Source organism: Lethenteron reissneri, chromosome 47 (assembly GCF_015708825.2).
Source record: "Lethenteron reissneri isolate LAM-NWPU_2019-01 chromosome 47, ASM1570882v1, whole genome shotgun sequence".
NCBI classification, from domain to species: Eukaryota; Metazoa; Chordata; class Hyperoartia; order Petromyzontiformes; family Petromyzontidae; genus Lethenteron; species Lethenteron reissneri.
Window position 1 is genome coordinate 7,793,574 of NC_083825.1, and position 13,354 is coordinate 7,806,927.

Consider the following 13,354-nt stretch of genomic DNA (forward strand, 5'->3'; position numbering starts at 1 on the left):
AAGGGTGTGTTTTTTTAAGAGTAGGGATAATTTAGGTTACATTATGTATGTATGTGGATCTTCTTTCGCACCGTACATAGCCAACCGTGCCAATCGGATGTGCGTGCTAATTATAACGTGGAGAGAAGCAAATACACGTGCACTGACGGTGTAGGTGGTGAGGCTCTTGGGCCTGAATCTCTGCTACATCCTGGCCAAAGCAATGGTGACGAGAGATAAAGGGAGTTTCGCTATTTAAATCTTGAGCGAAGAAGCACCTGAAAGCTCAAAATGAATATTGCAAAAGGCATTCAAAGACCAGATTAAGGTACCACGGGGATACCTGCAAAGGAAACAGAGGCCTTAATCATCTCACAGCCTTCAACAGACACTTGAGTCGAGCCGAAACACTGGGGAAACCCATTGACCTCAGTGTGAAAGGAAGAAAAGGCCATCGACTCTTATCCAGGAACGTTTGCCAAATTCTTCCACTGCAAATTAATTTGGTGAAAACTCACCAAATGCGTATTACAGACCTTACATGTCAACCTTCTTATCCCCTTTCAACAGGATGTCCCAGACCCGTGCTTAAGAGTCCAACCTGGGGTTGAACACATTGCTCCACATTTCCAGGTCGCTAGAGTTTTGGTACCAGAACCTCCTCTGGCAGAGCAATTTGGGAGATGCTAATGTGTTCTTGATGTTGTGAGAAAAATAAGGAAGCTTTTCTGACGGGACTACCCAGGCCTTAAGCAATACAGCTTGGCATTTAAGCCTGTTCATTTTATTATTTTGCAACAAAAGTTGCTAGAGCACATGGGGGAATCAAATGGAAAACAATGCCCTCCAAAAGTTTACAATGTACTGCTCCTCTGCGTATGGAAACCTATACATCATTACACTAACTGCATTGCATACACTTGGCAAGTTTTCTATGGAAAACCTGGGCAGGGGGGGCTTGGTCACTGGATTGGAATCATTGCCACAATACCCTGGGGCAAATGCAGGACAAGTGGTAAAAGTTTAGCGAAGTGGCTAATTGGCTCAACACGATCACTCCACATACAAGTGAGTCTGCAAAGTAGAAATCCTCGGAGACCTGATATGCAGAGAAACACATCAAATCACACTGCTCCATCGCTGCAAGTAAAATTGGTATTTGGAAATTATGACATATACCAAGAGTTAAATGGCAATTACAAGCGATATCTTCACGCTAAGTGTGTTTACACGTACATGGAGACTTTTCAATTAACGAACCAGCTAGTTTGAACACAACAGCTATTCTTACTTGTAGCTGATTAAAGCCTATCGAATTCCTTGTAAAACACGCTCATTTAAGTGTGATCACAGCCCCGCATTCTGTTACAGAAGACCAGTGTGCGAGTGGATTATTATTCATTACTGTGAGAAGGCATATTCTGATCTAGCTTATCAATGCTAACATTATTCAATAGTCTTCTTGGTTCTTTCGGTAAAGTCACGTAGAAGGGAAATAATAAAATAATAAAAAGAAAACGTGAAGACGCTGTCTCCCCGACAGACCTGGTCTTCACCTGAGGACGGCTGCTTGCGTTGTGGCCGAAACGTCGTGAGAATTATTTTATTATGTTTAATTTTTATTATTTTATTATTTCCCTTCTACGTGACTTTACCAAAAGAACCAAGAAGATGAATCCCTGCAGTCACGAAAGCTTTAAATCGAACATTATTCATTAGCTACATTAATTCGACATTACATTCCCAACTGCGAGGTTTTCAAGTGTGGCTTTCCCACTGCAGGTGTATGTCCTCATGTCTGTCGTTGCCACAAACTTTTGGCAAGGTGGTGTCTCTGCAGTCTAAAAAAATGTCACCGTGTGGATGCAATCTAAAACCCACTGTGCAATTTCCTTCATTTAAATCGGGAGTAAACCACAAACCCACGATAAAACGAAATATGCCCAAAGTCATCCGATCTGGAAACGTTGCAGGGCCGAGCCTGCAATTTTTTCTTGGCTGGTTGATCGCAGTGCAACGCCAGGTTGTCAAGGGTGGCTGCGGACAATGCAGCAGAATTCAACATTGGGCTGTGCATCTATGCACCCTGCCTTCACAAACCTGCACTGACATACGTGAAATATCGTCAAATAACTCCCACAACCCGAACGGCATGGTGAGACCCTCATCCAGCAGTGGATTGAGAAATGGGCAGTATTTGTACAAATCACAATGTCCTTTTCAAACAAAGCGTGTTCATGTAGTCATTATATTATCATTAAGTGGGGTGGCTGGGTATTTTAAAGTACACTTACCTCCATGTCGGAAGCTTACTTGTTACAGAAGCCATCTCCTCGGCTTTTAAAGTCTCGCAAGCTCTGACAGAAGTGACTCTGGATGTACGCTCAGACAGGGTGAACATACTAGTGTTCTTCACAAATGTGTATCCTAGTCTGGCTGTGTCATGGCCAAACCAATGCTCCGACAACATAAAGATAAAATTTATTGAAACTCAATTTATGGATATTTATATTAAACCCATACTGCACAGTCTCAAACAGCTTCCAAGTGTAAAGGTTTTAAATCACGAAAATTTATCTCTGCCAGCCATGTTACAGACTTTGAAAAGCATCGTAGTCAAACAGCACTTGGCCAAACACTGCCTCCAACATTCTCCACTCTGCACCCGCGAACGCCGATTGCAATGAACACGCGTCCCTAACAAAACAAGTAAAGTCTTTGGAGCGCTCTCCATATTATCGTTGGGGAGGGGGTGTTAGCAAGTACCAAGTATCAATGCAGATGTCTGGGGTAAAACTGAAGGCAGCCGCACGCTTATAAGAAAACCTGTATGGGCACAGGCATTTTTCGCGTTGCATTTATAAGGCACCCATGCATGGTAACCCAAGGCAGGCTTGGCACCCACAACGTGATTGGACGCCTGACCAGCTGAGCTCAGAAAACAGATGCACAACCTGAGCTCATTGGCCGTTGAGGGTGGGTGAGAGAGAGGGGGAAGAAGATCAGGGACTACCAGGAGAGCGCATTGCTGGCTCGCAGTGCCCGTGTATTGAATATCCACCATAAACAGGGCACAGCACTGTTTACGACTGCAGTGCTTGTTTATTTTACGAGCTATTGTTTAGCTCAGTTATTTCGTTAGGTCATGTATGGTCATAAAAAAAACTATGTTTACCTTTCACCTGGCTTGTCATCATGGGACCTTTAAGTATTCTTAAGTAGGTAAATTCAACAGATCAGCTTCACATTTCCCTGCAATGGACAATGTGCCCCAGGATGATTTGCTTTCAGAGCACTCTTGATGGGTGTAGGTCACATTTCAAATTCATTGGCAGTCCCCGTCTCCTGCTGCCTGATCCTGCGCCCACATGACCTCTGCACTGACGCGAACCCTTATGCCCAATCATTCAAATCGGCAACACCACATGTGTAGATCAAAAACTCAACTGCTAGACTGCTATAATCATGACCTAGATATCACTGCAACTGGACCTGACTGCCATATGCTGGTCAAGAGTGTCACGGTGATGATTTAGCACATGCCAGAAACACTAGCAGGGGGGAGCACATTTAACTATAATTGGAAGATTCCCGGCGTGCTCCGATCGAAAGAGCGCACGTAGGTGCATGGTGCAAATAAGGAAGGCACGTAGATGGACATCTGTGCCAGCCAATGGAAATGCATTAGTTTTACAACAAACTAAAATTTATGTTGTCCAATGTTAGAGCTCAAGGGCATAAAAAGTTGCAAACAACTCAAAGGCTTCGAATCAGTCACCAGGCATCTGAGAGGTTTTATACAGAGGAGTCCAATGGTTTTGTGGGTCAGCGCACACACTCAGTTGTTGAAGAATGATTTAGTGCTTTTTGCTTTACAAATTACTAAACACCATCTTGCTTTACTGAAGATAAATTCGGAAAATCGATCGAGGCCCTTAAAATTTAAAATCAACCAAAGCTGTTTTCCGCCCGCGTCCCGTGTCCCCATTTCAGTGCAGCAGTGGAGAGTGCGAAAAATGTAGCCCAGGCAGGTGCTCTCCGTAATAGAGGGTGCTTAAAAAAACATTTTACTTCTGAGAATTTGCAAAAATACCACAAGAAATGTGCCTCCGGGCTCTGGAGACCACCTGGAGAAAATTCTAGGCATGTGTTTGACAATGATGGCGATCAAGTGGAGATTCTTTGACTTTTTTAAGCTATGAACATACATTTGTTATCATGTTACGGTGTATTATCTGCTATTTTTTACCATTAAAAACGATAGTCCCATATAAGTATAAAAACATATTTTGAAGCACTGTATTTTAAGCCAGGGCACTGCTCTTGACTTTATAGACCATTATTAATCAGCAGCCAGTTTAAAGACCATGTAATAGTGTATTATTAATGTACCTTCTGTAGATCATTCCAGAGTGATACAACCATTCCTCACCAGTCTCATGCCACCCACTAGCCAGCCAATATGAAGTGCTCAGCAACCACCAAGTGAAGTGAAAGATTTTGAGACCTCCAATATCTCTCTCGCCACCACTGGTTGTGCAAGTGTGCCAGACTTTCCACTTCTGTTCGCTCACAGCTAACACAAGTAAAACAAGTTCCATAGAATATACATGCCTGCACTTTCGGGTACTCTGCAAATTAAACTAAGCAATGCTAATTATCCCAATAGCACCGGGTTTTTTTCATGAATAAGAAGCTTTTATTCATTCCACTATTTGCCTCCGAGATACAATTTTCAGAATACTGGAGATGTCTTACAAGTAAAGATGTCAATTACGGTCGTGCCGGATTGTATGAGACGTTTCACGCCATGATTTACGTGGAAAATACAACTCGGGTCTGAAATGTGCGACCATGATGAGATTTCTTGCGCTGAACAACAATAAATGCAACTGACACACGAATTATTATTCTCAAACAATCATAGCGAATGGAGAGATGGGCTGTGAAGACCATGACGAAGACTTGAATTTACAGGTGACTCAGACATTTATATACATTAAAAAAGTCACTATATCTTCCTGAATTGTCATCACTATCACCATCAATCATCATCTAGCTTTTTCGTAATGAATATAGTTTTGGTGCCAGATAAAAGGGTAAAAACCTATTACTCTATCTTGCTACTGGCAAAGGATGTCTCATAATGTAAATGCTTACCCCGAGCTCTCAATACTCTGATAGTGCGCTGTTTTTGAGTTGTATGCCTTTTGGCGTCATCTGGTCCAACACCAGTGGAGACTAGGATTTAAGAAAAGCTGTCTAGGGTGTGGACCAATCAATTTCAAGGACAATGCATATCATTATTAGAGTTGTCTCTTTTGTTTGCATTTTGACTGCTTGTGTTGTGGTTATTGCAACATGATCCCTTGTATAAAGATGTCAGTTTTGGTGCCAGATAAAGGATAAAACCTATTACTAAGAATATAGTTTTGTTTTTACTATATGCACAAGGCAGCATTACACATTTTACTGAGCCACACGTTTTCAACTAAACATTCAGCTGAGAAAATGTAATCAACTGCTGACATTCAACGAGATCAACCTTGGTTTGGTGGGCCCCATTTTTTATAGTCACAGAGGCCATTAATCTGTCTACAGCAAGAGTCACGTGACGTGATTGTTTACATGCAATGAGAGCCATCAACACTACCACGGTCCAAGTCTGCAAATGGGTCAAAGTGCCCATTAGATTGTGTATTTTGCAGCTTGATAATGAAAATCAGCATGTCAATGCGAGTTAAAGGAAAAATATTTCAACGTGCGTATATTATCCGCGAGAACATTTTGAGACGAAACACGGACACTGGCAAGAAAAGATGCAAAGGCTGACAGTGCACGAAGAAGCGTGGAGAATATCTTTAGAAATTCATGAGGAGACAGAAATAGGAACACTTGATTCAGAAAACCAACACACGTTCAAGAGATTGCTTTGACAAAAAAACACAAATGGGCTTCAGCAGGATACGTTACGAGAATGGATGATGGCCGCTGATTGAGACTGACAATACAGTTAGAGCCAAAGGAGAGATTTCAGCGCGGAGATGGAGAGACGATATCAGTTCATGTGCAAGAGCTAGAATGATAGTTTAATCTCGAAACCACGAGAGATGGCGACGACTTTGCGAGGTGGATGATATTTCACGGCTGCTGATTGCCACCCTGGCAATTCTTTTAATTAATTTTCTTTTAGTGCCTGCACGAGGAATACTCTTAGACCAAGTTGCCGATGTAGCTCGTTGGTTCACATAAGCAGTGGCTTTAATCTACCTCAAAGGGATTTTATAGATAAGTTGGATTTGTGATGGGTGAGAAATGAAGAAGTGAACCTTATGTTGGTACCCTAGGGTACCATAGTACCCCGGCTCTCGCATGTCTGTGATGCAGTCATTTTTAGTCTGATGGTCGGCGATGCGGCGATCGACTCATCTCGACGAGCTGTACACGATGCACCACCACGGTGCGTACGAGCGTTCAGGGTTTCAGCGCAATCGTCCTCGCTGCGTTTCGACATTGTGAAGTGGCACTGATTTCGGATTGATTGGTACCCCAGTCGCGGAGTTAAGTACACCCCTGGAAAAAATGGTGTCCCAGAAATAAAGTATTTAATTGCCTCGGCTATTTTGTATTATTTGGGACCCCGGGGTACCGCCATAAGGTTCAAGTGAGAGGAAGACTCAAAGTGGTAGAAATCACAGAGAAGATGAGAGAGAAAAGGCTGGTGTGGTTCCGTCATGTTGAGAGACCACAGAAAAATTGTGGGACAAAAAGGTGCAAGTGATGCAAGTGGAAGGTAAGAGATCAAGAGGAAGGCAGAAGCGGGGGGGGGGGGGCGATGTGGTGCCATCGGATATGGTGGCCTGAGGAGCGGGAAAGAGAGATGGCACAGCGTGGAGAAGGTTGATAAGGACAGCGGACCCCACATGAGTGGGACAAGCGCGTGAAAGAAGTAGTATGCTCAATTTAAATCGTCCGAGACCATGCTTGAGAAGAGGCATTTAGGTTAATAGTTTGTATAGGAGGCGGGGGGAAAGAAAAACACCAAATGGTTATCGATGGCTCCAGACAGTGTTATTTTATATCTTTTGATGGTAAAACGAGACTTTAAACGTGCACCTGAATTTGCACGATAATGTAAACAGCACCCTCCGCTGGGTGTGAAGGAATATGCAGGGGGCACTATATAAGATGGGTCCCCAAACGCAGCTGTACCATTCACAGCCCTTTCGTGCGGGTCGTAGCAGGAATGATTTTAACAAACTTCACACCCGCATGGATGTGCCAACGTAGATATACACGAACAGATTTTGCAGCACTGCCCACCACATAGCCTCGAAAGCCCTACGATAACTTGGTCTGTGCAATGTGGTCGCAACAGAGCACTAACCAGGGCTAAATTCCTGCTTGGCTTCCAAGAGCTGATGAGCTGGGGGGGGGGCAGCATTTCCGGCCAATTCGATTATTGGAGAACACAGGTACGAGTCCAAAAATAGGCTGACTTAGCGAGAACGAGATGCAATCATTTACGACAATGCTCTTGTCAATGAGGCAGACACCAGCTTGAAGCAGTGACATTAATTAAGGTATGTCAGCATTACCACCCAATACTCGGGACTAGTCCAATATGATCCAACTGATAAGCATGAACCTCCGTGCTCTTTTTAGGTCAGCTTGACATAACGCACTGTCTAATTACAACTTGAGTGGGAGCAAGATTGAATGATTTCACGAATTGAATACACCATGCTTGCAAGTGCATTAAAGTTATTAAATGTTATATATTTACAAGCTGTGAGACTCAAACATCCTTATGGCATCAGCACGGTTGGTTACGTACGTTGCAAAAGAAGTTAAATCCCATTATGGATGAAGGCCTCCCCCATGCCTTGAGAGATAATTTGACCACATGTTGCTATGTTGTATACTGCAGGTTGACAAAATTAGGGGTAGGTGGTGACCCCAGGACCAGATCAGATGACAGCAATGATCTTAGTTGTGGCAAGGAACTGAACTCCTGAGTCGGCAGGTTCACAGCTCAGTGCGCTAACCACTTGCACCACCACTCTTACTTGCAGCTGATTCACCAAGCCCTCATTCTTTCACCGCCGCTTGGTGCTGGTTGACATGCATATATTTTACAGCCAGTTGTCCTATGCAATTTGTGGCTGCGAATGATCAGCACACACACACGAAGTTATACACCGCCTGCACCAATACTGCATAATTGATGCATTGCTGCTGCGTGTAGAAGAAGATCCATCGTGGGAAAAAAAACAATTAGTTTATCATTGGCAGTGCAGGGTAAACAAGTCACCCCCCCCCCACCGCTCAAGGTATCATGTGACAAATCGTCATCTTATTTTAAACCATTCAGCATTGGCAGTGACTTCAACACCACTCGGTCAGCGCATGACCACACGACCGTTCCAACGTTACGGGGCGTCTCATTTACCAAGCATGCCCCCGGCTAGTACGTTATTGGGGGATCAAACCATGGCTCATTTCCAGCAAGCCAAATGTTCCTGTCCACCTTTTCCAGAGGGTTCAATCAAAGAGATCCCCCCCACAGAGATAAGAGCACGACAGGTACCGATAACGTTTCAACGGCAATACAGATTCCAGATGGGAAATGTGTAGAGTCTGATAAATAACTCGAATAGGCAACACCTTTGTGCGCCAATGTTGTACATAGTCAGAATTCACACTTTGGCATTAATGCTGTCTAATTGCAGAACAATAGATAACGTATAATAAATATGTCACCTAATATGGAAAGGCCACATTGATGTGAGCTGTGACCAAGAAACAAACACGAGTCGCTGGGTTGAGAACGCAGCGTGCTAACAACTCCATCACTACCCCGAACTCCCCCCAGCAAAAATGAAATGGCTACATGACTCAATTGTTATAACATTGTGATTCATTGCCTGCGGAGTAGTACCGAGCAGCACTATCTGGATTTTCTCTAGACAAGCTGACTCAACCGGGAATGAAACGGGCATTACCCATGGGGATGTTCTCTTGCTGGGCTCGCTCATCATAGGAGAGGCGGTGGTAAATAATTCCATTCGTAGTCTAGCTGGGGAGCCTGTACTTTTGGAGATCTAACAAGTAAGTCCAAAATACACTTTTTTCCCCGGTTGAGAGGACAAAAATGCAAGCACGAACCAAGTCAAATTCTTTTGTGTTGACAGCAAAGAGCACACACGGACCTCAGCCACACCCCTCGCACTCCCTGGCACGACTTGGTCGATAAGGAAGTCACGTGCAGGACTCTGTACAAACACATTTGCCTACAATTGCTTCACACACACACCCGTGCACATTCGTATTTTACCAACGCATTCATTTCTTCTGAAATGAAGCACAGATGACCTTCTTGATAATTACTTGTAATGTACAAAATAAAAACCTTCACCGATTCGTAGAGACCAGCATGGTGATGTATGGTACAAGAAAGACAAAGATCCCCCGTATAGCTTAAACAGACTGTTGGGGCAAGCGCTGTTAGCGAGCACCTATGAAGGCCGGCACGGCACACGATGGGGTGGGTGACTAACACCACGCCCGGCCGCCTTTGTCTCCCCAGTGACGATGGTTACACACCGCACCAATTCCTCCCGAGGAAAGGTCCGGGATCGGTTCAAAAAATCGTCACTGGTGTTGGCTGTGAGCGGGAATCGAACCTGGGTCGCCAAGGTTCGTATTGCAGCACGCTAACCGCTACACTACCTCTCCCCCATGAGCCACACGGCATTGGGAGGACCTCATTCAGCAGTGGATTGATAAAAGGGTTGTACATGTACACTCATTTACAAACAAGTGCATTTGCAAAATACATCATTGCTACATTGAACGTATTAAATTAATAACACTAAATATACAGGACACATTAGTTTAAGTCGGAATCCCAACCCAGGCTAATGTTGAAATATCTGCAGTCATAAAAGCTTCATTCCGAAATGACTACTCGTATTTTGCTTCCTATTTTGGTATTTGTTTCGGTATCCGCAAAATTTCAGTTTACGATGACGCGCGCATCATTCCCTTTCAGTCCTTCGTAATTCCCAGAACCTGTCAGTAAACCTGGGAAACTTTCGGTAACGTATTTAATTCTTTAAAAAAGAAATGTGTAACTCTACAGACAGTGGCGATTGCATTATCTGCATGTAAACAGCCTCGGAAAGAGACGTTAAACAACCAATTGATCCCTCATCCCACGTCTGACAAAATAATCACCCACATACATCTCACCGCTAAGCAGGACTACTTTATGAATACCATGGTAAGTTAAAGTACTCTCCTCCTCAACTACCTAACCACCACCAGCTGTGTTGTTCTCTTATCCGAGAAAAACTGGAAGGGTGGGCGGGTGGAGTCACGCGGTGTCTGTGTGTGTGGACATCATGTGACTGCAACAACGGGCAAAACAAACACCCTCCCCTCACCCTTTCCCCAGCCAACCCTCCCCCATTGGGCTTGCAACGCGAGCGAGATGCTAACCACAGCAAGACTGACTTGCTTGGGTTGTGACCGACTCCCTTATCTGTTCAACTTTGCCAGTTCATGCAAGGGGTGCCAGGGTACAACGTTGTAAACAAAACGGCTGTCCCCGTCTGCGGTGCAAAGACTCGACAATGAATGGCGAAGCCTATATCACGTACGACTATTAAACGTAGTAGTCCAACGCCTCGAGTTTTCTGGCTGGCTGCTAGCTGGGCTACTCTCTACCCCAGCAATAACTCGTTTGCTATTGGCTCTGGGCCGTTGCCACCGAAACTAGCTGGGTAACTAGCTAAACGGGATTTCCCATGTAACAAATTAGCAATCAAATAAATTTAAATAGAAAGATGTTTTGAAGACATAACAGGCACCGAAGAGGTGGCAGTAACTAATACAGAATACTGGCCACTGTTCATTAAAATTGCTCTGTTTCAATATGCGCTCCTTTGAATGCATTTTTTTTTTGCCAGAATGTTCTTTACATCCTAGAGAATTCTTTTAAACCCATCACAATGCATATTATCTCGGCATTTTACTACGTAAAAATGCAGATTACTTTCAGTGCTCCGACTCCCGGATTGTGAGAAGAGTATGGAAATAACAGCCGTCTCTTCTTATTACGCACTTTTATGTTCTGTTGCAGAGCAACTGGTTCTCTCCTCGTGACAATAATGCCCTTTATTCAACCAGGGAAGCATCAATGGAGTCTCAAAGACTATTTTCTGAGAGGCTCCTGCATTTGAATGCTTAACCAATTGTAAATAGGAGTGATTTGCATGTGGAAGAAATAAAATGTTTTGTGTCGGCCCAGGAGGCAGTTTTGGTGTTTAGCTGTAAGATAAGACAAATGTGTCTTCCTTTTAAATGCTATAATATACCAATTGCATGTGCCTCGTTATCCTCAATTAGTGTAAGTTATATATGTTATACATTCGCTTTTCTGTCGTGCACTTAAGAACGACATAACACGAAAACCATTGCATGGCAAATTCTGAAATACTACCCAGCATAAAGTTGTTGCAATGCAAAGTGATAAACGCAGAACATTGTTTTGCTTTCACAATGCAATTAATTGTAACGGACAGCGCATGTAGAGCAGGGCTGCGATTGTGACGAAGGTCGCGAGTTCGTGACGTGAGGAATCGTGTTCGCAAACTGGGAATGGATTGACGCGCTTGCTCGGCCATGGCAGCTTTACGAGTGCTGGCGTTCATCCTAAGCGATCACAAGGCAGTTAATGTTCCAAAGTAGCAGTGGATGGAGGTTTTTTTGTTGTTCTATAAATCGTGGCTCTAACAGTGCTTGGGGTTCAACCTCTGGAATGGAAAATAACGTGGATCAGACTCCCAGGGCTCAACCCTCCAATATTTTTTTTTAAAACAGATAAAACCTTCAACGCAAGGAGAATAAATGAGTACATGCCCTTTTACATTCGCATCGGTGGGAAATTGCTGGAAGACAAAAATAGATTGTTTAATTACCTATGGAAAGGAGTAGACTGTGCCACATTTGGCACCGCACCATCACTCGGACAAATGCGACGTGTTTATTAAGCGGGTTCAGTATTGCAAGCGCTTATTTTGGCCACGTGGTGTTACACAAAGACTTGCTCTCGGGAACAGAGCCAGCACTTGATAGTGTGCACATCTACCAAAAGTAAGGATGTAAACACCATTCAACCTCACAAGCCAGACAGAACAAGTATAACCCGTAAAAACAAAGTTTTTCACTATAAATCCTTTATATGCGTGGCGGCTAGAGTCCTCTCGTCCTCTGGCTTGAGATGGCTGCCACCTATGGGTCAGATGATTGCCTGCCAGTATCAAGCAATTGGTAATTAAATACTTAATTTGTTTTCCCTAAACAGTGTAAAATTTTTGAAAAAAATTTTCACGAACATTAATTGTCTCGCACAACGAGTCTGTGTGCAAAATGTCAGCTCAATTGGATCACGGGAAGTGGGTTAAAAAACGACCGAAAGATTTGCACGGTCGTAAGCAAGCAAGCACGCAAGCACGCAAGCGAACTTAATATAAAGGATTTAAAAATGAATAGCCAAATTTTCAGCACCTGTTTCCACCGCTTTTAAATATTTGTAAAACATCAGTTGCACCCAGTAACCTTCATAACGCATTATGTTTTCAAAGAGGAAACCCAAGGCGTAAGATCACTGACGCTGGAAATGTAACCCAGCCCAGTAATCTTCCAATAGCTAATCGATCACAACGCTTGTAAATCATGCATTGATACCGTAGATAGAGATTCATAGTCCATTCACTCGACACACGTACCGCCAATTTAATTGTAGATACAATTCAGCCACATCAGCACAAAGCCATAAACACGTTGACTCACACATACAATGCACATTATGTTCTTGGCTTAAGGGGCCATCCATTTAGTACGCAAGCAAAAATCTGACCCCTCCCCCGCTCCCTGTACGCACGCGTCCTTTTTACCCCCCCCCCCCCACCTGCGTGCGTACGCTTGACGCACCCCCTCCACAAATCCTATAGAACAGCCGATATTTAATCCACGCAAAAACGATCAAGGATTGATAATATGAACTTGTTGAAGCAAACAGAGAGTCCACCGCCGGAATATGTAACTCATTTGTAGGCCAATGTAGACTAATTATTATCGAGGCTTCACCCCTGCCCCCCCCCCCCGTTTCCTATGCGTACATTGTCAGTAGACCGCCCATACGCAAGAGTACGCATTTGGGTTAACCCCCCACCTCCCCCCGCCATGCAGTACGTACTATATGGATGGCCCCTAAGTGTACAATTACAGTACACGGATGCACCTTTGTCGAGTTGATATCATCAATAGCCTCCCAAGTCACTGCCCAACAAAGGTCGCAGCCGGGTAC

At 43.9% G+C, this 13,354-nt stretch overlaps 1 protein-coding gene across 4 annotated transcripts in view; it reads right to left on the reverse strand.

Annotated features, from left to right (window-relative positions):
• LOC133354551 (folliculin-interacting protein 2-like) overlaps window positions 1-13,354 on the reverse strand; it is a 74,055-nt gene that overhangs the window by 40,746 nt on the left and 19,955 nt on the right. For 2 of the 4 annotated variants that reach the window (XM_061571471.1, XM_061571470.1), the window contains exon 1: window positions 2,274-2,557. The exons of 1 other annotated variant lie outside the window; for it this stretch is intronic. In XM_061571471.1, the coding sequence (XP_061427455.1) occupies window positions 2,274-2,449 (176 nt within the window). In that variant the 5' untranslated portion in view covers window positions 2,450-2,557. Of the gene's footprint in view, window positions 1-2,273; window positions 2,558-13,354 lie in introns of those variants that run through there. One more of the 4 variants, XM_061571474.1, reaches the window with a different exon arrangement.